Below are 26,160 nucleotides of genomic sequence, written 5' to 3' on the forward strand. Positions count from 1 at the left end.
TCTAGATGAAATAAAAGCCTCAGCAGACCAATTACAAGTAAAGAGATTGAATCAGTCATCAAAATCTTCCCAACCAAGAAAAGCCCAGGACCAGATGGTTTCATAGGTGAATTCTGCCAATCATTCCAAGAAGAATTAATACCAATCCTGCTCAAACTCTTCCAAAACATTGAAGAGAACACTCCTGTGCCAGTTTGGATATATTATGTCCCCCTAAGAGCCATATTCTTTAATGCAATCTTGATTAGGTTGGAATCTTTTGATTGAGTGTTTCCATGGAGATGGAAACTGTGGATGAAATGTTTGATTAAATTATTTCTATGGAGATGTGAACCCCACCCATTCAGGGTGGGTCTTGATTTAATCACTGAAGTCCTATAAAAGATCTCACAAACAGAATGAACTCAGAGCAGCTGAGAAGGATATTTTGGAGTGAAGTTAAGAGCTGACACTGATGCTAACACTTGTAGATGCTTGGAGATGTTTGGAGATGCTAGCCTAGAGTTTGCTCCAGAGAAATTGAGAGGACCCCCAAATGGTTACATGCACAACAGCTGAAGAGGCTAAGAGAGACAAGCTCAGAGACATTTTGGAAAGTGCCATTTTGAAATGCAACCTGGGAGCAAAGAAACACAACCCGGGATCAGCAGATGCCAGCCACATGCCTTCCCAGCTGACAGAAGTGTTCCAGACACCACTGGCCATTCTTCACTGAAGGTGTCCTATTGTTCATGCCTTAGTTTGGACACTTTTATGGCCTTAGGACTGTAACTTTGTAACTAAATAAACCCCATTTATAAAAGTCAATCCATTTCTGGTATTTTGCATAACAGCAGCATTAGCAAACCAGAACAACTCCCTAACTCATTCTATGAGACCAGCATCACCCTAATACTAAAGCCAGGTAAAGATGGTACAAGAAAAGAAAATTACAAAGCAATTTCTCTAGTGACTATAGATGCAAAAATCTCAACAAAATACTTGCAAATCAAATCAAATAGCACATTAGAAGAATTATACACCATGATCCAGTGGTGTTCTAGTTTGCTAATGCTGCTGGAATGCAAAACAGCAGAAATGGATTGGCTTTTATAAAAGGAGGTTTATTTCATTACAAAGTTATAGTCTTAAGTCCATAAAGTGTCCATCAGCAAAGGGTACCTTCACTGGAGGATGGCCAATGGTGTCTGGAAAATCTGTTAGCTGGGAAGGCATGTGGCTGGCATCTGCTCCAAAGTTCTGGTTTCAAAATGGCTTTCTCCCAGGACGTTCCTCTCTAGGCTGCAGTTCCTCGAAAATGTCACTTTTAGTTGCTCTTGGGGTGTTTGTCCTCTCTTAGCTTCTCTGGAGCAAGAGTCTGCTTTCAACGGCTGTCTTCAAACTGTCTCTAATCTGTAGCTACTCTCTCATCTTCTGTGCGTTCTTCAAAGTGTCCCTCTTGGCTGTAGCTCCTCTTCAAAATGTCACTCACAGCTGCACTGAGTTCCTTCTGTTTGTCAGCTCATTTATATGACTCCAGTGATTTAATTTAGACCCACCCTGTATGGGTGGGGTAACACCTCCATGGAAATTATCCAATCAGAGTCATCACCCACAGTTGGGTGAGGTGCATCTCCATGGAAACACTCAAAGAATTGCAATCTAATCAATACTGATACGTCTGCCCACACAAGATTGCATCAAAGATAATGACATTTTGGGGTACATAATACATTCAAACCAGCACAGTATGCAAGGGGGGTTCGACACAAGAAAATCAATTAATGTAATGCACCACATTAACAAATCAAAGGGGAAAAAACAAATAATCATCTCAACTGGTGCAGAAAAGACATTTGGCAAAATTCAGCATCCTTTCTTGATAAAAACACTTCCAAAGATAAGAATAGAAGGAAACTTCCTCAGTATGATATACAGCATATATGAAAAACTCACAGCTAATGTCGTACTCAATAATGAATGACTGAAGGCTTTTCCTCTAGGATCTAGAACAAGTCAAGGATGCCTACTGTCTTCACTATTATTATCCAACATTGAACTAAAAGTTCTAGCTAGAAAAAGAAATAAAAGTCATCCAAATTGGAAAGGAAGAAGTAAAACGTTTGCTATTTGCAGATGACATGTTCCTATAGAGAGAAAGTTGTGAAAAATCTACAACAAAGCTACTAAATTCAGCAAAGTGGCTGGGTACAAGATTAACACACAAAAATTAATAGTGTTTTTATAAACTAGCAATGAACAATCTGAGGAAGAAATCAAGAAAAAGATTCCATTTGCAATAGATTCCATTTGATTTTTGAATCAAATATCTAAGAATAAATTTATCCATGAATATAAAGGACTTGTACACAGACAACTCTAAAACATTATTAAAAGAAATCAAAGAAGAGCTAAATAAATAGAAGGACATTCCATGTTCATGGATTGGAAGACTAAATATCATTAAGATGTCAATTCTACCCAAACTGATCTACAGATTCAATGCAATCTCAGTCAAAATTCTAAATCCTACTTTGCATAAATGGAAAAGCTAATTATCAAATTATTTGGAAGGTTAAGGGTCCCTGAAAAGCAAAAAACCTCTTGAAAAAGAAGAATGAAGTTGGTAGACTTATACTTCTTGACTAAAGTACATTACAAAGCTGCAGTGATCAAAACAGCATGGTACTGGCATAAAGATAGACATATTGACCAATGGAATCAAATTGACAGTTCAGAAATAGACCCTCACATCTATGGACAATTTGTATTTGACAAGGCTGTGAAGTCCACTCAATTAGCACAGAATAGTTACTTCAACAAATGGTGTTAGGAGAACTGAATATCCATATGCAAAAGAATGAATAAGTACCCCATCTCACATCTTATAAAAACAATTAACTCAAAATAGATCAAAGACCTAAATATAAGAACTAGGACCATAAAACTCCTAAATGAAAATGTAAGGATGCATGTTCAGGATCTTGTGTTAGACAGTGATTTCTTAGACTTTACACCCAAAGCACAAGCAACAGAAGAAAAAATATATACATGGGACCTCATCAAAATTAAAAAAAAATTTGCTTCAAAGGACTTTTTGAAGAAAGTGAAAAGGCAACCTTTTAAAAATAATTTTTTTTTATTAGAGAAGTTGTAAAAAGTCAGGTAAAAAAATACAGTGTTCACATATATTCCTCCTATTGTTGACACATTGCATTAGTGTGGTACCTTTGTTACAACTGAGAAAAGAGTATTAAAATGGGAGAAAATATTTGGAAACCACATATCCGATAAGGGTCTAATATTTAGAATATATAAAGAAATCCTGCTACTCCACAATAAAAAGACAACACAGTTGAAAAATTGGCAAAAACTTGAATAGACATTTCTCTAAAGAGGATATACAAATGACTAAAAAGCACATGAAAAGATGTTCAACATCACTAGCTATTAGGGAAACATAAATCAAAACCACCAAGAGCTATCATTTCACACCTACTAGAATGGCCACTATTTAAAAAAACAAAAAACAAAACAAAACAAAACAAAAAAAAGCAGAAAACTAGAAGTATTGGAGAGGCTGTGGAGAAATAGGAATACTCATTCACTGCTGGTAGGAATGTAAAATGGTGCAGCCTCTGTGAAAGACAGTTTGGCGTGTCCTCAGTAAGCTAAGTATAGAATTGCCATATGATCTGGCAATCCTGCTACTAGGTTTATATCCAGAACTGAAAGCAGGGACATGAACAGACATTTGCACACAGAAATTCATAGAAGCATTATTCACAATTGCCAAAAGTCAGAAGCAACCCAACTGACCATCAACTTATGAATGGATAAACTAAATTGAGATATATATATATATACACAATGGAATATTATTCACCTGTAAGGAGTGAAGTCCTGATACATGTGACAACATGGATGAACCTTGAGAACATTATGTTGAGTGAAATGTCAGGCACAAAAAGGACAAATATTGTATGATCTCACTGATATGAACTAATTATAGTAAGCAAACTCATAGAGTTAGAATCTAGAATATAGCTTACCACAGAAAGAATGGGGATAGATAATGGGGAATTGATGCTTAATTTGTGCAGAATTTATATTTAGGTTGATTATAAATACCTGGAAAGGATGGTGGTGATGCTAGCACATTATTGTGAGTGTAACTAACAGCACTGAATAATGTTTGTGAATGTGGTTGAAAGGGGAAATTTTGGATCATGTATGTTCCTAGAAAGAAAGAAAATAAAACATGGAACTGTATAACACATTATTCCTTGTTGTGGATGATGGACTGTGGTTAATGGTACAAATAGAAGAACATTCTTTCATGCATTATAACAAATGTATGATACCTTTACAAAGGTGTTAATAATAATGTGGTATATTAAAAAAAATACCTGTAATGTGAACTGTGGAATATTGTTTACAGTAATATTTTAATACTCTTTTCTCAGTTGTAGCAAAGGTACCACACTAATGCAATGTGTCAACAAAAGGAGGGATATATGGGAACATCGTATTTTTTTACCTGACTTTTTTGTGAACTTACCGCTTCTCTAATTAAAAAAAATATATATTTTTAAAAGAACCTTAGGCTAAGTGAAATAAACCAGATACAAAGTACTACATATTATATAATTCCATTTATATAAAATATAAATACCAATAAATTTATAGAGGCAGAATTAGATTAGTGGTTATGTAGGACTGGGGAAGGTTAGAGGGATCGAGAGGTGACTGTTAAGGTGTATGAGGTTTTTCATTTTTTAGTAATGAAAATGTTCTAAAATTAATTATTGTGATAATTGTAATGAATGCACAAATCTGTGATTAGTCTAAAAGCCATTGATTGTGCACTTTGGATGGATTGTATGATATGTGAATATATCTCAAAAAAGCTTCTTTAAAACAAGTATTAAAGGCAACATTCCTTCAAAAAAGTGATTTTGAAGGAGCTAATTCATATCAAGAATTATTATATAAAAGAGTCTATACAGATTGACCTTTCAATTCTGTTCTATATAGATTATATACTTCTACACAAGGGATTTTTTTTTTTATTAGGAGTTTACCTTTGTTCCAACCTATCTTTCCAAGTTTACATAGGAAAAACACAATTTTAACATTGCATAAAATCTTTGCTATGTAAAGTAATAAATTGAATATTCCATCCCTCATATTTTATTAAAACAGTTACCTCAAGGTCAGGTATTCTTAGATTAATTTTTGAAACATGAAACTTTTTTTTCCATTCAGCAAACTTTGAACTCCTGTCATTTGCCAGGCTTTATGCTGAAGGAGTTTGACACAGTTACTGACCTCAAGATGCTAGTACACTAGTTAGGGTAGGAGTTGGCACACATTTTCTTAAAGGGCCAAATAGTAAATATTTCAGGCTTGTGGGTTATCCTGGTCTTTGTTGCAACTACTCATTTCTTCCATTGTAGCACAGAAGTAGCCACAGACAATACTGAAACTAATGAGCATGACTGTGTTCCTATAAAACTTGATTTAAAAAAAAAAAAAAAAAAATCATAGATGGCTGGCCAGTAGGCCATAGTTTGCTGATCTGGGTGAATATAATACAATAATATAATGCCCTGGGAACATAGATGAAGGGCATCTAGACTGACTGCCCTTGTAGATATGTCTGTGCAGAGCCTAGAGTGGGAGGGGAAAAGAATGAGGCAGAACAGGGAGATTATTGAGCTTCAGAGAAGATTATGGCTGAAACACATTTTTAAAATATGGAGCAATTCATTAAAAAGCCATGCTAGAATCTATGTCATGTTAAACAAAGGGGCTGTTGTAAATTCTATTGCCTTAGTATAAGTTTCCAAACTATGTGGCATGGGATACTAATTCCTCAATAAGTTCATAGCTATTCTTGAATTAAAGGGTTCCCTAGTTGAATAAATGTTGAAAACACTATCTCTTTTCCCTCTTCAATTAGCTTTCTCAATGTTTTTAGCAAAATGAAGGCTCTTATCAGCACTCTAGTAAAGAAAGCATTTAACTTTCTTTAACTTAGAATTTCCTTATTTGTCTAAGGAGCCTTTTTTTGGTGTAGAATACCTGTTAATGTGTTGTATCTGCTGTTCTGATTTGCTAATGCTGCCATTATGCAAAATAACAGAAATGGATTGGCTTCTATAAAAGGGGTTTATTTAGTTACAAAGTTACAGTCTGAAGGCCATCAAGTGTCCAAGGAAAGGCATCAACAACTGGGTAACTTCACTGAAGGATGGCCATTGGTGTCCAGAAAAACCTCTGTTAGCTCGGAAGGCACGTGGCTGGTGTCTGCTTGCTCCCAGGTGGCATTTCAAAATGGTGTTCTCCAAAATGTTGTTCTTGGGGCATTTTGTCCTTTCTTAGCTGCAGCTGCTCTGAAGTCCTTCTTTTTGTGAGCCCCTTTATAAGACTCCAGTGAATTAATCAAGGCCTACACAGAATGGGCAGGACCACACCTCCATGGAAACATTCCATCAGGGATCACACCCTAACCAAGGTGTCACTCACAGTTGGGTGGGTCACATCTCCGTGGAAACAACCTAATCTAAAGGTTCCAACCTAATCAAGACTAACATACATCTTCCCCCACAAGATTGCATCAAAGAACGTGGCATTTTGGGGGGCATAATACATCCAAACCAGCCCACCTGCCTTCATACAGAAATAGGGTTTTGAGTAGTATGGTTTTGGAAAATGCCATAAACCAAAGATACAGAATCCTAGATACCATTGGACTGCTGATGTGTAAGCAGCTGTATTCCAGAAACACTATAAACAGATGGCTCCTCAGCATGACAAATACTGGGCACAAGATATCCAGCCATTAGGTAATGGGAGTTTGGGCAAAAACTCAGCCACCAGGGGCTTTGAGATTTCAGGCAGAACAAATAGCCACTTGATGAACTGGTAATCTTATGAAGGTATAGAATGATGCCTAAATCTTGGGCAGTATCATTTTCTGGATGGAATTTGGTTGTCATTTGACTAGGGATGCTACTGGCATTTCATGGATAGGAATAAGAGATTATAAATCTTCTGCATTGCATATGACAGTCCCCCATGATGAGGCTGTATCCTGCCCCAAATGCCAATGGAGCACCATGGAGAAACACAGCTATAGACAAGCTTGGCCTGTGGGAGTGAAGGCATCCTACCTCCCAGGATTCAAAAGATTGGGTAGAAAATCTGGGCAGAGTCTTACAGGCTGACTGTCATTATATAATCATCAAATATGTAAATATCACATGCTCCTTCTTCAGTTTTAGCAATCAAATGCAATTTGTTTAATTCCGTAAAAACTAGTCAGATTTTATTTTTGCTGTAGGCGTGGGCTGTTGTAAGATTTATAGAGCAAAGATCAGGTACAGTGCAGTCTTCTGAATAAGCCACACATTAGATGCTATTAAGCATTTCAGAGGCAATTTAATGAAGTATGTCATTAGCACCTCCTCTCCCCATGGTCATTTTGACAGAAACACCAGAGTAACCTTAGTCCTGATTTGGAAAGTAGCCCATCAGTGGATTCTTTTCCCCCAGCAGGTTTTTAAAAAGCTGCCTGTAACAATTTTTAAAAAGAATTCTCAGTCAATAAATAATTTTCCTTTCTGAATTATTCTAGAATAAATAGCCTCAAGGAAATATTTCACTGTTTCCTGAAAAATAAGAAGCAGAAGATCCTTTGCACTGACATGAGTTGCCATAAATAAGGCACTTTTATGTGATATATAGGAAGTGCTCCTTCCTCTGGGTTGCTGCAGCCCCTGCCAGGGCACAGTGCAGGGCACGGAGAGGGTGGGTGCATGAATTTTTTTTTTTAATGTAATCTTATTGAGATGGTTCACTTACCATACAATTACCCAAAGATCCAAAGTGCATAATCAATTGCCCCCAGTATCATCATGCAGCTGTGCATCCATCACCACAATTATTTTTTTTTTCCGATTGTTAGAACATTTTCATAACTCCAGAAAAGAAATAAAGACAAAAAAAAAAAAAAAGAAAACTCAATTCCTCCCATATCCCTAAGCACCCCCCTCCATTATTGACTTATGGTATTGGTATGGTATATTTGTTACTGTTGATGAAAGAATGTTAAAATACTGTTAACTGTAGTACCTAGTTTGCAATAGGTATATTTTTTCCCTATATACCCCTTTATTATTAACTTCTAGTTATAGTGTTATATATTTGTTCTAGTTCATGAAAGAGGTTTCTAATATTTGTATAGTTAATCACGGACATGTCCAGCACAGGATTCACTGTTTTATACATTCCCATCTTTTAACCTCCAACTTTCCTTCTGGTGACATATGTGACTCTAAGCTTCCCCTTTCCACCACATTCACACACCATTCAGCATTGTTTGTTATTCTCACAATAATGTGCTACCATTGCCTCTGTCCACTTCCAAGCACTTAGGTTCAATCTAGTTAAACATTCGGTTCATAATAGGCAACTGCTCCCCATTCTTAGCCTCGTTCTATATCCTTTTTACTTATATTTCATGTCTATGTGTTTACATATTATAATTAGTTCATATCAGTGAGACCATGCAATATTTTTCCTTGTGTGTCTGACTTATTTCACTCAATGTAGTGCCCTCAAGGTTTCTTCGTCAACCTGTTTTTTTTTTTAAGATGGTTTTGTTTACCCACCATACTTTCTGTCCTAAGTAAACAATCGATGGTTCCTGTATAGTCACATATTTATGTATTCACCACCATCACCATTATCTATATAAGTACATCTCCATTTCTTCCACAAAGAAGGAGGAAGAGTCAAAGAAGGTAGAGAAAAGTAAAAGAAGGAAAAAAAAAATAACAGCTAAAAAGCAACAAAAGGAAAGATAGAATTAAACTAAAGTAGAATAAAGAGTCAGACAACATCACCAGTGCCAAGAGTCCCATACCCCTCCCTTATGTCCCCCTCTTTTAGGCATTTAGCTTTGGTATATTGCCTTTGTTACATTAAAGGAAGCATGATGCAATGTTTCTGTTAACTATAGTCTCTAGTTTGCATTGATTTTTTTTTCCCCAATACCACCCTATTTTTAACACCTTGCAAAGTTGACTTTAATTTGTTCTCTCTCATGTAAAAACCTACTTGTACATTTTATCACAATTGTTGTGCACTCTAGGTTTCACTGCGTTATACAGTCCCAGTCTTTGTTTCCTCTTTCCTTCTGGTGTCCCACATGCTCCTAACCTTCCTCTTTCAACCATATTCACAGTCATCTTTGTTCAGTGTACTTACATTGCTGTGCTACCATCACCCAAAACTGTGTTCCAAACCTCTCACTCCTGTCTTTTACTATCTGTCTGTTGTGCTCCCTTTAGTATTTCCTGTAGCACAGGTATCTTGTTCACAAGCTCTCTCATTGTCTGTCAGAGAATATTTTAAACTCTCCCTCATATTTGAAGGATAGTATTGCCAGATATAGGATTCTTTGTTGGTGGTTTTTCTCTTGCAGTATCTTAAATATATCACACCACTTCCTTCTTGCCTCCATGGTTTCTACTGAGAAGTCTGCACATAGTCTTATTAAACTTCCTTTGTATGTGATGGATCACTTTTCTCTTGCTGCTTTCAGGATTCTCTGTTTTGATGTTTGACAATCTGATTATTAAGTGTCTTGGTGTAGGTTTATTCAGATCTATTCTGTTTGGGGTGTGCTGTGCTTCTTGGATCTGTAATTTTATGTCTTTCCTAAGAGATGGGAAATTTTCATTGATTATTTCCTCTATTATTGCTTCTGCCCCTTTTCCCTTCTCTTCTCCTTCTGGGACACCCATGACATGTACATTCACTTGCTTCATGTTGTCATTCAATTCCCTGAGATGTTGCTCATATTTTTCCATATCTCTTCTTTTGTGTTTGTAGGTTTTCAGGTGTCTTGTTCTCCAGTTCCTGAGTGTTTTCTTCTGCCTCTTGAGATCTGTTGTATGTCTCCATTGTGTTTTTCATGTCTTGTGTTGTCCCTTTCATTTCCATAGATTCTGCCAGTAGTTTTTTTTCAAGCTTTCAGTTTCTACCTTATGTTCGCCCAGTGTTTTCTTTATAGCCTTCATCTCTTTTGTTATATCTTCCCTGAACTTGTTGATTTGTTTTTTGATTTGATTTAGCATATTTCTTTGACTGTCTTTAATAGATTGTTTCATTAAAGTGAAACTATATCTCAACTGTATCTTGATTGAGGTGTAAGTTTTTTCCTTGATTGGGCCATATCTTCATTTTTCCCAGTGTAGATTGTAGTTTTCTGTTGTCCAGGCACCTGGTTTCCTTGGTTACCCCAATCAGATTTTCCCAGATCAGCATGGATTCAGGTCTCAGAATGAGGTAGTATTAAAGGTGCATTTTAGAAGAATGACAAGACTTTCCTGTGAGGTCTCCAGTCACTGTGCCTTTCCTAACCTGCCCATCAGGTGGCATCTGTCAACCTGTTGCTCCTGACTTGTGTAAGGAGGTGTGGTCCCTTCAGTTTCTGTTTTGGCTGTTTTCCCCCAGGCTCTGGGGTCTGATTCTGAAGGGGAAGCTGGGCCCCACCTCTTTCTTCTTAGGGAAATACACCCCCCTAGGGACTTATCATCTGCATTTGAATTGTTGTCTGTCTGACTCAATTATCTCCACCCCTATCTGGGTCAGAGTGCTGTGAATTGAAAATAGCTGAGGCTTTCTCCTCTGAGCCTCTCTTTTGGAAAAAAAAAGAAAGCCCCCTTTTGGAGCCAGTACATGACCACCCAGTTTCACTCATCAGCCAGAGGTAACACCTGGTCTTCTGCGCTCCCCCTCCCAGGACAGATGAGTCTTCTGGTTCTTTAAGGTCAGTTGTCACTAAAAGCCTCTGTCTGTCTGTTGGGGGTTTGTAGCTTGTATTCAGCAATCTACATTTGTTAATTAAAACCCCAGTTGGTTCTCAGCTGAGCTATATTGGCTCACTCAGAGAGTGCTGCTAGTTTCTACCACAGTGAGGTTTTGCAGCTAAGCCTGCTGTGGGGGAGGGGGCTCTCAGCACAGATCCACAGCTTTTACTTGCAGATTTTATGCTGTGATGTCAGGCATTCCTTCCAATCCAGGTTGGTGTACGATGTCCCCCAGCAGTTATTCCAAATTATTTACTAGTTGTTCCTCATTGTTTATTAGTTGTTCCAGGGGACTGACTAAATTCCACTCCTCTCTATGCCACCATCTTGTCCCTCCTTGGGTGCATGGAGTTTTAACCCCCATTTCTCCACCATGCTGCTGTTTTGGTACAGTGGGCGAACTGCACAACCCTGAGGAGTGACCCTGGATCAGAACCACTATTGCTTCATTGCATTTGGTTTTATTTTATATATTCCTTGAATTTGCATGCTTTGAGTACCTAATAAATGACACACTCTGTGTTAAGTATTGCATGACATGAGCTAAATTATATATCCTTTTAATTGAGTGCTTACTCTATGTCAGTTCCTTTGCTAGGTTCTTCACACTTAATATTCCCAAGAGCTCCATGCACTAGGTTCTGTTGTATTCATTTTCAGGAAAGTGAAGCTTCATTTTGTTTGAGGAAATGAAAGCTTATTGGCTTTACATAACTTGCCCATAGTTACATTGCTAGGAAGAGGAGGTGCTGGGATTTGAAACCATCTTTTTTTTTTTTTTTTTTTTTTTCAACTCCAAATCCCTGCTTTAACTATTATGCAGTGGGGTTTTCAATGTGTTTATAGATTAGTGAGGGAGACAAATGTGCCAACGGCTGGTGATGATACAAGTATAGGTACTATTCAGGAGGGATGCCTACTTAAATGTAGATGGAAAGTCCTCAGACATTATTTCCCAGAAGAGATTGTCCCTGAAATGAGTCTTGAAGAAGTTTCCACAAACAGGCAAGAATTCAAAGACAAATAAGGCAAGATGTAGGTTGCAAAAGTTTGTCTGAACTTTGGATAATAAGCTGGAATTGGTTTGTGATTTTTAGCGATTTCTTAAAATTATCATATACTTACTGGAAATAGTTAAGTAGTAAGGCTGCCAACCTTGCTACACCTTAGAATCATCTGGGTAAATGTTAAAAAATATATGTTGATTTCTTGGACCTACCGCATGACCTCTAATGAGTTTAAAGTTTGAAAACAAGGGGCCAAGGGCATTTGTTGCAGGATCTGGTCTAGGAGATTGGCACTTGCTTAGGAAAATCCAGTGACTCTGGAGAACTGAATAACATTAAAATCATATTTTAAGTTTGTTGTTGGATTTTGCATATTTTTAGAAAACGGTTCTTAAGAAAATACATTTAGGGTTTTTGCTGGCTTGATACATAACTTGATCAATGAAATTTATTCATTTTCTTTTCATGGAAGTGATTTGAGATTGCTCAGACCAACATTATTATTTCTATTTTATAGGTGAAAGCACTGAGATTCAGTGAACTAAAGTTACTTACCTATGTATTAAACATGCTGTCTATGATTATGATGGTAGGAAAGATACCCAGTTGATGAGACTATAACTTGTCTCAATGAGAGTTGCAAGAATACTGGGGAAGATTTCATGGATTTACTCTTTTTTAAGCACTTAAAAATTGTTAATTTTTCAGCCATCATTAACTTAATCATTTGAACTAAGACTTAAGAAATGAGTAAATAACTTCATTCCTTCCAATATACCCCTACCATACCAAAAGAAAATTAATGAGCTGTAGTTATACCTGAGCATAAATGAAGTTATTTCAGGATATTTGTTTTTCCCATTGCTTTGCTTTGTTTTGTTTGGAAACTTTTTTTTTTTTTAATTTGAAAAATAAAGTAATTTTAAAATTAAAAAAAAAATAAGTAAAGAGGTATGGGAGGATGTGATGTACTTCTTGAAGAATTTACCATTCTTAGAGTCACCAGCCCCTGGACCCTTTACTTTAGAAGGATTTCTCACTAGCTCCTTTGGGGTGTGCCCTTCCCCATGGATGAGGAGCTAAGAGGATTACATCTTTTCTAGACCAGGAATCAGGACACTGGGCTTGCTTCCAGGGGCTGTATGGCCCTCTTCCCAAGGTTCTTTCTCCATGCCCTGCTATATTGTCCACTCCTATGTCTGACTGGTGGCCAAAGGGAGTCTTTGTGTGGGGAACGGGCTGGTGGTAGTGGCTGGGGCTTGGTTGTACTGCAAACCAGGACCTTGAAAATGTTAGGGATGGGTTTAGAGGACAGTTTATTCAAAAATTAGTTATTGAAATATTTTCTCTTATGTTTTCCTTTCCCCTTGCCCAGTAAGTTTGATAGGCCTTTTGCATTTCTTAGTCTCAGAGTTTTTACTCAATTCCAGAAGCCTAAAATCATTTGAAGAGATTACTGGGAGAGCCTGAAGTCAAAATGAGAAAGAGGAGGACCATGGAGACATTTCCCTAAGAGTGGGATTCTCAGATACCCCAGGGAGGCATAGAGACCAAATAGGGTAATGGAGTAGGCAACTCTGTGGAGTTGCTTAGGAAGGCTGACCCAAAGCACTAGAGATACCAAATGGGCCGAAGTTTCCCTATTTCTACTCTGGGCACAAAAGGAGACAATCATTGGACTTCAGGGATCCTTTGTGAGCATAGTAATAGGGAAATTAGAAACTTCACTTCTTACTTTCCAGGCCTGACCTGCCTCCTAGATTCTGGTATAACCCTGTGGAAGAACTAAATAATGAATGTGATTAAATAGGTCAATGAAAAATTGATGCTCCAAACTAGATATAATTTGGTTTAAGAAAATGAAGAATTTTCCTATATAGAAATTCTATATATAACCAAAAATATATAAATTAACATATATATTATATCTTATACAAATATATAATTTTTATATATTTATATAAAATATATATTATATATAATATAGAATTTTCTCTATGTTTCCAACACTCTTACATTAGAAAGTTTGTTTTGATTGTAGAAGGTCTTGAACAATAATATCATTAAGGACAAAAATACTAAAATATAATTATAACTGTGTGGCGGTATATTGATGTTTTCTGTGTCAGGTACATTCTTAATACTTTTTATTTGCTATTTCACTTGCTTTCACCACATTACTTTGTGATGGGGGTGCTATTATTGCCTTTTTATAAGGTATGAAAGCTGAGACCTAAAGAGATTGGGTAACCTGACAAAGGCCCAGCTATAATTAGTAGTAGAGCTTAATTCAACCTGATTCTCTCTCAAGTCCATATCTTACCGACCATACAATCATCTGGATAAGTGTAACTTTATCTTATAGATGATAAAATTATACCTTCATCTCTACAGTGATTTGCTTCATCTAAAGTGTTCTTACACAAAAATTCCTCTAGTTCTCGTAATAGATAATAGGCCACTATTGAAAAGTTTTGGCCATAATATGAAGGCCTAAATGATGCTGATAGTAAATAAATCTTTTGGTCATATGTAAAGAAGATGGGATGATATGTGGGAGTAGAGACTTGGGGAAGTCTGCATAACAGATTGAACCAGGATCAATGTCGAGTGATCCATTTAAGAAAGAAAAATATGTCTGGAGTAATAAAGCATTTGATGAGCTCCCAAATGGCAAAGAACACATAGCTGTAAGGTTAAGAAGGATCCTTGTTTTAATTCTTCATCAACAGAAATTAATTTCTTTGTAAAGTCAGAGACTTCAGCTTTTATTCAATCAGTATGGGTGGTAGGAAGCCACTGGCATAAAATAAACAATACCTATCAATATCAGTGGCATTAATTTTGATCCTGAGCTTATTCCTTATGACAGAATCAAAAGGCTACTATTCTCCAAATGCTTACCCAAAAATAATCAATATAACTTGTATGTTCTGTTCTAGGTAGAAAACATTACTGACTTCTGTTTGTTCAAGAGATGTTTTTGCCTTATGGGGCTGCATCTATGATATGTTTTGCTTATATTTAAAACTATAGCCTTCTAGTAAAATCAAACCTAGTTGCTACAAGTAAGTAAAAAACAATCAACTTTTTTGTTCAGTATGAAAAAAATGTTAAACTGTTTTTATAGGTTCCTTCCAATTGTGAGACCAAGATGTTGGAGTCATTTTTGTATCCCCTCTTTCTTTCATCTCACATCCAGTCTATTGGGAAATCATGCTGGTTCTGCTTTCAAAGTACAACAAAGTCCAAATACTTTATTGCTTCCAGCCTGTCCAGACCTCCATCATGTCTCACCGCAGTCAACTCCTATCTGGTCTACCAGCTTCTATTCTTGAACACCCTAAAGTTTATTCTTCTTATAGTTTGCAGAAGGATCTCTAATATGTAAGATCTTGTCTCGCCAAGGCTCAAACATTTCACTTGGATTAAAGCCAAGTCCTTACATAGTCTACAAGTCTCTTTGTGGTCTACCCCACAACTACCTCTGCTCATCTATTCTCCCTCTAGCCCATGTTAGGCACCCTGACAACTTAGCTTCTCGTGAAATCCACCAAGCACTTACAACCCTTTCTCTACTATCCCCTCTGCCTGTATGCTTTTCCTCGGATCTTCATTTAGCCTCGTCTCTTAACATTCTCAGATTTCTGCTCAAATCTCAACCTTCTCAATGAAGACATCCTGGTTGTCCTGTTTAATCTTTCGACCTGCCCATCCTCCCATTGTAATCTTTGCTACCCTGTCCTACCTATTATAATATAAAATTCCGTAATTCTTATCTAATGTTCTACATATTATGTATATGCATATATATTACCTATATTATTTATTATGTTTATTCTTTATATTCTATTTCCCTTCTAAATAGGCAGGAATCTTTAATTTTGTTTCTTGATGAATGCCAAGTACCTGTTATAATTTCTGGTACAGAGTAGGCACTCATTCATGGTATTTGTTTTAGAATCTAGGAAACTAAAACACTTATCAGTATAATTGTTCATATGCTATTACATTACAATACAGATTTCACTTTCAATTAATCTTTTACCCCTGCATGGGTTTGTAACACCATGCATTAGTCATTTGGAAAATACTTATTCATAGAATTATGCTGAATTTCCAATATCAAGAGTCACATTTGGTAATCTCAGCAAGTCATTAATCTCATCAGAAAAGTCTTCAAGTATTGGGAAGCTGTGAAATTCCCGGTGGCAGATAAAAGTTTCCTGAAGTTTTTAAATTCCATTTGCAAGTTTGAATTTTATCATTGGCAGTAAATATTATTTGGCTTTTTTTCCCCCTTGAAGAGAAAGGCTTACTTTATTTTCAAAGCATTGTCTGCCAAATACCCAAATCTGAGTTTGTTGGTCATTCTCAGGTAAAACTGATGTCCTGTGAGAAAAGGTGGCTTATTCAGCTTGCACCTCCAAGTGATTTTCCTTGAGATAACTATCACACTTCGATAGCAGAAGCACTTTAGTGTATTTGCTGTTTCAACATACACAATATTAAAAAGATGTATGCTCAAGATTTGATATTTAATAAAATTAATACCTTATAGTGTTTCATCAAAAACATTTAAAAGTAAAACTGGCATTTTATTTTATGTTTTTTTTTTTTTTTACTGTGAGTATGTGATGATTAAGAATGTAATGACAACTAATGTAGTTTGGTGTTACTGCCTTGATTTGTACCAAGCAGCCACCATTGTTTTTGCATCATCAGTACAAATGTAAATACAGTTCTTTCAAGATAAATCCTAAGATTCAAAAAAAGTTATTCAATACTTTGAGTATTTCAGCACCACTTGTGTTTGTTATCAGCATTCACATAAAAAATTATCTCCTTCAATGATTAGTTAGTTCTAATATCATATAATACAAACAACAGCAGGTCTAGCGGTTTCTGTAGATTCATGTATTTGTAAGGCCAGAGTACAATTCTGCAGACAAGATCTTAACTCAGTCTTTGTGCTTAGAGCTAAAACTTTAATTAAGCAAAGTGCTATGTCATTGAAAAGAGGCAGTGCAATGATGTACTGACTTTCTGTCCAGCAGACATTCTAAAAGACTTTATTGGTCTCTCAGCTATCGTGTGGGTTTCTCTGGTCAGTGCAATACAGTAACTCACTTTGTAAGAAGCTTTACTGACTTTTCCATTTCTAATTTGAAAAGCTCTATCAAACAATTTTTGGCTTTTAAAAAATTCATCATATCTGTGTTTAAAAACTCAATTCCCTTTTCTTTAAACTTTTCTCAAAATGACATCACAACTTAACTGGCATGATAATTCTATTCAAAAATGTTCTTTTATATAAGAAAATAAGGTGAATTATTGGCATCTGTAATGCTAGGGAAAAATAGGCTTTGCCATGTTTTCATTTCTTCTTTACAGTGTCTCCACATTTCTTTGGAGTAGATTCTTCCCACCTATGAGTCAAAAAACTCTCATTTTTATCTTTTCATATGGTTTGAGACTTAGAAATTGCAGTTGTGGCCTGAGAACATGAGTTTTCTAACCACCCTTTTTAAAGAAAATGATCCATTCTTAAAAATAAGAAAAATATATTAAACTTTCTATTATTAAAATTGTAATATTTGTAAGTATTATGATATTCTGAAATTTATAAGAGTTTTGGAAAAAATTTTTAAAGTTAGAGACATTTTTGAAAAACATTTAAAATTATTATTGCAAAATAAGACACTCAAAATTTATTTACTTCTTTTTGTTATATTTCCACTTAGGTGCAAGGAAAACCTCAGGATTTCAAAAAATTTTATTGAATGATAGTAAGGTTACATAGATTATAGCAGGTATAATGAAAACACAGCTAGTAAGAGCACAGAAGTACTGCAAGCGTACTGAGTTAATTTCTATGAACAGCCTATTTACACCATAAACCTACTACCTTATAAAATTCTAGAAAACTGAACATAGAAGCATACATTCTATCAGCCATCAAAGTCTTTATGCCTTTACATGTCATGTAGCCTCTGGAAAACTCTACTGTATACTCGTGAAAGAAAAATAGTGAAAAAAGCAAATTACATCTTTGACTTATTATAGAAATAGTGTTGATGTTGAGGACCCCTATGAAAGAGTCTTGGGGAACCCTATGGCTCTGAGACCACACTTTGAGAACTGCTGCTGTATGTCATTATGTTATTCTATATGTGTTTTTTTTTTTAATCACATGTGCCTTTAATAAAATACTTGGCAAATTAGGAATTTTCCCCCTCTGTTATTATTTTTATATTGTAGATTACCAGAAACAAAATCACTAAGATCAATTCAGCATGTGGGATATTTAATAAGGAAGTTGTCCCAGTCTCTTCAAAAACTCAGTCATGGGGGAAAATATGGTGGGAGGATTATGTATGGAATAAGGGACTGAAAATATACAATAGCCAAAAGCAGTGTGAATTTTGACAGGATCCTGGTTTGAAAAGAAACAAATAATAAAGGCATTTTTGGATAACCAGTAATATTTGAATATGGAATGAATTTTAGATGATAGGGAATTAGAGTTAATTTTCTTATGTATGGTAATGGTATTATAGTTCTTTAGGAAAATGTTCTCATTTTTAGGGTATGCATGCCAAAGTATGTATGGGGTGAAGTTTAATGATATCTGCAACTTCCTCCCAAATGTTTTAGAAAAAATGTATGCCTATTGACCTATACATACACATATAAAAATAGATGGATTGAAGTAGATAAAGCAAATACTGCAGGATGTTAGCAATTGTTGAGTCTAGGTGGTGGGGATACAGGTGACCTTTGAACTATTGTTTCAGCCTTTCAATTTATTTCATAATTTTCAAGAACAAAAAGTTGGGAAATTAATGAAATTACTAAATCAGATATAATTTTTTAAACTTTGTCAAAAAAAAATAGAAAAAAAAAACAAAACATTTGAAACAAAACAAAAGGAATAAGAAAAACAAATATCCTAAAATAACTACATTGCTTCCAGTATGCTCCTGCCACACCAAACATGTGTACAATTAATATTGTTGATCAATATTTCTTAATCATTGTCTGAAGGAATTAAGCACTGTTTTGGAAGTCACATAAAGGTTTTTTCAGTACTGTACTATAGAGTGTGTAGCTCAGTGAGTAAGTGATCAGCACAAGAGATATTCAGATAAGACTTTAGTCTTTTCTTCAAGAAAGGCAAACTCTTAAGGTTCCAGTTGTCTTATCTTTAAAATGGGCAGCAATAACAATGGTCATTTGATAGAGTTGTTGCAAAAATAAAATTCACGGTATCTATAAAATCCCCAGGCCAGTGACTGGTAAAGAGAAAGCACTCAAATCTTATCTTCTATTATTGTTATTACAAATTCCAAGTCTTTGCTTCATTCAACTAGGAAAAAAACAATGGAAAAGTGCCACTCATTAATTCATCTCTGTTATATTACATTCAGGTATATTCTATAAGTTCAGGCCTATTGCAAGTTCTTAGGGAACCAAAACATTTAAATAGGTCTCTAACTATTATTTTTAATTAGCTTGTAAATTGTTACCATAAATTATGTTTTTATATACATGAAAATATTCTGCTCTAGTATTTAAACATTTTCTCTGGAAGTTTGTCTTTGCAATTATTTTTCCTTGTTTTCTAAATCATAGGCAACCTTGTCTTGAATTATCATATGTCCAAATTAGTGGAGTCTAAATTGGTATACTAGAAGTATTTGAGAAAATTCAACAAATATATTTCATGAATAGAATGTCAAACTATGAATATCCTCAATTGTTTTATTTTTGATGTTCAAGCTATTAGTGGACCAGTAATTCTTAGAAAGCAAATTAATTACATGAGAGAACTTACCTATTGTTTGGAGAAATAGAGTTCTTAAGATTTTAAAGATGGCTACAGAATTGTTTCCTGAAGTAATTTGTAAAAGTGAAAACAGTTATTTTTCTATTAAATGAGTTCCATTTTGTTAAATCTAAAAGAACTTCAGTTATTACTGATGATTTTTTGGTGTTTCATCTTTAACATTATCCTTAATTTTATTAGTAATAAATGCTGCTGAATGTTTTAAAGCATTTTAAAAGGCATTTAAAATTATCAAAGATACTATATATTTAAAATGCCTTCTTAAAACTTAATGTTTTTGTTTTCAATAATGTGTAAGGTGGTAAAGCAAATATTAAATTTTTCCTCATGTATGAGGACTCTCATGAAAATGAAAGTATTGTAGTATGGCTTGACATAGTCACAGCAAAGATTGAAATAAAAAGCCTAGTATAAAAGTAACAGGCCTGGCTAGAGAAGGGAGCCAATTATAATAAAACAAGAAAAGCTCAGTAGTAGTTTGCATCTTTCACAAATACCCACTGGGACCTGTAAGCAATCTAATTAGTCAGACATCTCAGAAGAAACTGAAATATAGCTCATTAAAAGTATGAGGAAGGACTAAAGTTTTCAACCTGCATAATTTGTGGAAACAGCTTCTATCTTCTTCTGTCTCTTTTTGTGATATCTTACATCCAGCTGCTGAAATAGACTGCCTTCTGGAAATTAAACCCACAAGGCTCCGACCACAGCAGTAAATCAGGTGGAAAAGATGGTCCTGGGTGAATTGTTGCACCTCTTCTCAAAACCTTGGGATTTTATCAGTAGCTTTATCCTAAGTAAAAAGGAAATGAGAGTAACAAATTAGCAGCAAAACTTTCATGCTTATATCAAAACAGTATGCTGTGCTTCTTTTAATATATCATGCTAATCAAATCAGCATTATTCTGTAGGTCAGATATCAGAGGGCATGCAAATATATATGGACTCATCTATAGTATCTTCTCTATTCAACTATGGAGATATGATTAAGTGAGAATTTAGTTCCACAGCCGAGTTAAATTTTTCCGGTAGAGTTTCAGAAATTATAGGTTCATGCATTTTTTCATTTAAGTCATTACTGTTTTATGTATAAAATAAGTTTTGTTGGGTTGTGCATTCAACGTTACTCAATATTTTCATTTACTGCTCTGTGGGGGAAACCAGAAAAGGAGAAAGGAAGAAGGGAACTAACATATTTGAGTGTCTACCATGGATCCAGATCTTTGTTCCACCTTGTTGGGCTGATCCTTAAAATTGTCGTAGGATGAATTCACATATCCATGCTTTCGTCACTTCATTCATCGTGTGTTATTGAGTTTATATTATTTGTAAGTCATAGAAAACACAGATGTGAGCAAGACAGATACAGTTCCTGTTCGAGAATTTTCTTTTCAACAGGGAAGACTTGCAGTAACAACAACAACAAAAAACAGATTATTTAATTACAGTTAATAGTGAGGAAGAAAAGAGCTCATAATAGGAGGATCCAACCTAACTGGGGAATGGTTAGCTTTGAAGAGCTTTCCAGAGTTGTTGAATGAATGCTTGTGGTTCTGAATGTATGATCAATCAAGCTTAGTTCCTAAAGGAGAGTTGGAGTTGGCCTGTGTGTAGAGGGGTGGAGCTGGAAGGAATCTGGTGACAGCAAACTGATAAGGGAGAGAGTGGTTTTCTCCCCATTATAGTGAGGCACACAAGGTCATGCAGAAAAATATAAGTGGGATTTGAACTCAGTTCTGTCCAACTTTCAAGTTTTTCTAGTATAACATGCCTTTCCCCTGTTTTGCTGAAACAATACTTAAATGATTGTTTTGTTCTTCATCTGCAGATTTTTTTCATTCAGAAATATTACTGCTTTATTTAGGAAAATAAGTTCTTTTCATGCCTTCAGCATCATTCTCTGTTTTGTTTTTCAGCGTACCAACGTTCCAGAGCCTTCCTGAAGAGATCCTTAGTAAGCTTGCTGACGTCCTTGAAGAGGTAATTGTTTTCAGCTCTTGAACTTTTTGAGAGGGGACACAGCCTGCCCTGCTGGCTTCTTTAATAGCTATGTGATGACAAGTCACAAGCCATTGAGGGACCTTTTAGGTTTTGTTTTTGCATTTTTTTATAAGCTCTGAGATGAGTTACACATTTGACTTCAAATGAAAAGCAGCTCAGTACATCCGACATTTATACACAGTTAGAAAAATGGAAGTCTAACTGCAGAGAGCAAAGCTTTTCCTTATGGCAAATATAATGTTACTTTGGTTTCCAAAAATGGGAGATGATATGTTTCTGTCTTATTTTACTCAGTGGAAAGCAAAATTATAGCTACTGCCATTGTGAAGCTTCAGATTAAGAAATTAACAACAGAAAAGAGCAGTTGGATATGTAATTTATTAGCATATAAATTTGTTTTATACACAGAATTTTATGTCTGAATGTGGAAGTGTCACTGTTACTTCTTGTTCTCTGACCCTGTCCAGCCATGGTTTTAAAGAAGAGGAGAAACACTGAGCTTTAGGTTATTCAATCAGGTGCTGCTTCTTTGAGATTCATCATTTAACAGTTCCTCCAGCCAAGCCAATGACCTCAAGATCAAATTTATAGCACTGGTTTTAGTGTCTAAAGCTGTTCTCCTAAGGTTTTGGATATATGAGTTTTATTTCAGGTTGAATTGAGCAAAAATTACCTGTTCCCTTCTGCTGAGGAAGCCTAGATGAGTTGATGGGAATCTGAGAACACTGGAAATGCCCTGGTATTCTGAGGTGGGCAACGTGGGGAACAGAGTTAGCCTAAATCAGATTCAGCAAGCAAGAAATGAATTCAGCAATTCAGGCTAGTCAGACAGTCCAGGAAAATCTACGAGACAGAGATAGGTCAGGCAAGGGAAACATTCTGTGTCAGATTCATTCATTTATCTTCATTTATTCAGCTAATGTTTACCTAGTATCCCTATAATCACAGGTCCAGGGATGTAACAGTAAATGAGATGGACACAGTCCTGCCTTCATGGAGTTTAAGGTCTAAAAACAGGAGATTCATATTAGTCAACCAATTGCCCAAATGATTGAATAACTTTGTGATACAAGGCAAAAGGTAAAATATAAGGTGCTGCAGCATTTATGGGTTTATGGGAACCAACATAGTCTGGGGGGCCTTGGAAATATTTTTGAGGAAATATGAGGAGCCTAGCTCTGGAAACTAAGTCGGAGTAAGCTGCATGAAGGGGGACTGTGATCAGCAGAAGGAACCAAATGGATGAATAAAGGCCAAAATGGTCCCCTGTGGCTGGAATGCAGAATGTGCCAGAGATGGGATTTTGCAGGGCCTAGTCGGTCCAGGGAGATACTTTGGATTCGTCCTAGCAATAGGAAGCCTTGGAAGGCTTTTGAGCCTGGGGAAAGGGAAGGATGGGCAGGATGGGATTAACAAGTGTTTAAGGGACATTCATTTACAGAAGGAACTTAATTGGGTAAATAGAAGTGAAATGAGATGTAAATGTTTAGCCTTGGGGCAAAGGGTGGCCTAGGGGAATTCTTCCCCACCTGAACATATTTTGCAGGTAAATCTCCCTTATTGCCCTTCAGAGTGCTTAGAATCGAGGTTTCCTAGTGATTGTTTTTATTTCTTATAGCATTATCTATCTAATGCTACTGCATTTTTTCCAGTATCTTTCCAGGCTCTGGGCATGTAGCAATGAAAACAAAACAACACAAAAGTCTCTGTCTTTATGGAGCTTAGATTATTGGGAAGGGAGCCAAAGGGAGATAGACAGTAAAGAGTAAATAATTTAAAAATATATGCAGCATATTCAATAGATGTAAGAGGAAAGGAGAAGAGATGGAGTTTGGGGGTTAGTATTTGTAAGTAGGGTTGTTAGTTGATTAAAGTCTTGGGAGGAGGTGAGAGCTGGGACCAAGGAAAGAGCCTGTGCAAAAGCTCCAGGGAGAGTATGGCTGGGGAGTCTGAGGATTGCCAGGGGGCTGTGTGACTAGATTGAAGCAAGGATTCCAAGGAAGGTATGGGTGGAGTATTTAGGAACAGACAGATCATATAAGACCATGAAGTCCTGTGTAAAGAAACACAGTCACCAGCATAATCACAGCTGCAGGTTTTTTGAAAGAGAAACTTGGGGGGGGGGAGGGGAGCGGTCAGAGTGAGAGTCTCAAAAGCCTTCTGGTCACAGCTGGGGGAGGTTAAAAGGACTAGTTGACATTAAAGTTCCTTACTACCTAGAGGGGTCTTACAAAGCAGGGAACAGATATACATTGATTAATGTGGCATGCTTGGGCATTCCGGTAAGCTATCTCTGCTGGACTGAATCTGGTTTATCACCAGGTGTTGTTTATCTGCAATTTTTGTAGGGTGTGTTCCATTTTTCTCTTTTCTTGGAAAGTCCCAGCAGGACAATTGTTTTCTGGAAAATCCATTCTCAGGAAGGGGTCCCTCCTGTCAATGCACAATGCTGGTCGCCATTTTATTTTACTTAACACGGCACTGCAATTACTTTGGCTGTTACTTGGAGTGAAGTGGCAGTCATGGACGGCCCGAAGAACAGTGAAATTATCTGATGTACATTTTTAACGGGATTGCTGTGGCTGCTGTGTTGAGAAAAGATTAAGGAGGCTGCTGCAATAATCCAGGGAAGAGTTAATGGTGGCTTTGTAAGGTGTGGTAAAAGAAGATTGAGAAATGGTCAGATTCTGAATATATTTTGAAGGAGAGCTGAAAAAGACTTCTTGTTGCAATAGATACGCGACATGAGAGAAAGAGAGGATTCGAGATTTATCCCAGGGTTTCTGACTTGAGTAACTGAAGGATGGAGACCAGGGAAGGGGAAGCTTAGGGGCAGGGGTGGGAGATCAGAAGCTCAGGGAGATGGAGGACAGACAGGGTACGAGCTAACTGTCTAGAAAAATGGAAGCATGAACACACTAAGGCAATACAGCATGATTACCAGGCATCGGTAAGGCTCCGCTTGATGTTAATGATTCCAAATCTAAAGTGAAACTAGCATATTTGGTTGTATGTGACTTTTCAGCCCCATTTATTCGCCTGGATTCTGGCTCCAAATAGGCAGAGAATTGATTACACCAGGATTTGTTTTGCGAAGAGTGAATGAGTGATTGAGAGAGGGACAAAGAAGTTGAGGGTGCGTGTGGAGGAGTGATTAAAAAGACTGATCCCGGGAGGACTGGAAGGGGCAAGGGCCAAGGAAAGGCTGCAGAATCAATGTATTTTACTCTTACTTTTGTGAAGTTGAAGAATTTTTTGGAACTGGATTATAAGGAGGAGTGAACTGAAAAGATACTGAAAATGATTTTGTCTCTAGGTACTAATTATACCAGTGATTCTATGATCCATGGAACTTCAGAAGTTCATATGTACAAATTCTTATTTCAGGGCTTATTGAGGTGAGCTTTCCTGTGCATTTATTGGTTTGGGGCTGTGGGTGGAGTACTCTGGGGCTGCAGAACTGCGCGTCTCACCTTCCTGCTCAAATGCCCCACAGTTCCTCCCTGCGGTACGCCCACGAGTCCCTGGGATTGGGGAGGAACCCTGGCGCTTCTTTGTGGCACCCCTGCCTCTAGGCTGTGCGCACCGCAGGCTTCCATGGAGGAAGGGTGGACACCGTCACAAGCCCGCTGAATCCTGAATTCCCTCAAGGAAGCTCTTGGCCACAGGGCTGTGAAGGGTTGTCTCCCAGCCGGATGCAAATATGGCTGCATGGAGTGTGGAAGGCTGCCCTTTCCATGTTTGTCTGCCCGCTCCAACCTGTAGTCCCTGGCATGGGAGCTCTTGGCTGTGGGCCTGTGAAGGGTTATCCCCAGTGCCAGGTAGTGAGAAGGGTTCCCGGGGAGTAGAAGGCTTCCCCCACCGCGCCGTCCACCGGCTTCTTCTTCTGTATATGAGACCACAGAGTGACACAGAATATTGTCATATTTGACTCCTGTGTTCAAGTATAAAAAAATTAATGAAAAAAAGAATTGGCTTTGTTTCTCTCTGATTGTGCTGACCACTGTACCTACAATCTCTGTAAATGTAAAGCTGCTTTTTCAGTTGTTCTTTTGTTCTCTGGTGACCTTGTTTCATTCTTGTTATTGTTTTTTAAACAAATTGAACTGAAACACAAATGTGCCAGCCCCAATCAATCCCCTCAAAAGAAAAGAATAAAAAAGAGCCTGTGAAATGCTTTGATCTTTTCCTTTCTTTCCACAGCTGTGTTATGTTTTGCAGAACAATAGCCAAAACTCTATAAATAATTCTGAGCAAACAAATGTTTTAGTTTGCCATGTCAGATTTTCTAATCAGAAGATGCCTTAATTTATGTTTGGATTCTGTGAGCCGTAGTAAGGTCTGAACCAGTGCTGAATGAAAATGGAAAAAGATGATTAAGCACCTACACATTTGTTTTCAAGACATAAAAATGAAGTAAACAGACAAAATGTGAAGTAGA

General features: G+C 36.7%; 1 protein-coding gene across 2 annotated transcripts in view; it reads left to right on the plus strand.

The window, feature by feature from the left end:
• The window catches only part of PRKG1 (protein kinase cGMP-dependent 1), a 1,297,582-nt gene that overhangs the window by 911,248 nt on the left and 360,174 nt on the right, over positions 1–26,160 (plus strand). For both annotated transcript variants that reach the window (XM_037803756.1, XM_037803755.1), the window contains exon 5: positions 21,635–21,698. In XM_037803756.1, coding sequence (XP_037659684.1) covers positions 21,635–21,698 — 64 coding nt within the window. The remainder of the gene's footprint in view (positions 1–21,634; positions 21,699–26,160) is intronic.

This window comes from Choloepus didactylus, chromosome 15 (genome assembly GCF_015220235.1).
Source record: "Choloepus didactylus isolate mChoDid1 chromosome 15, mChoDid1.pri, whole genome shotgun sequence".
Lineage (NCBI taxonomy): Eukaryota > Metazoa > Chordata > Mammalia > Pilosa > Megalonychidae > Choloepus > Choloepus didactylus.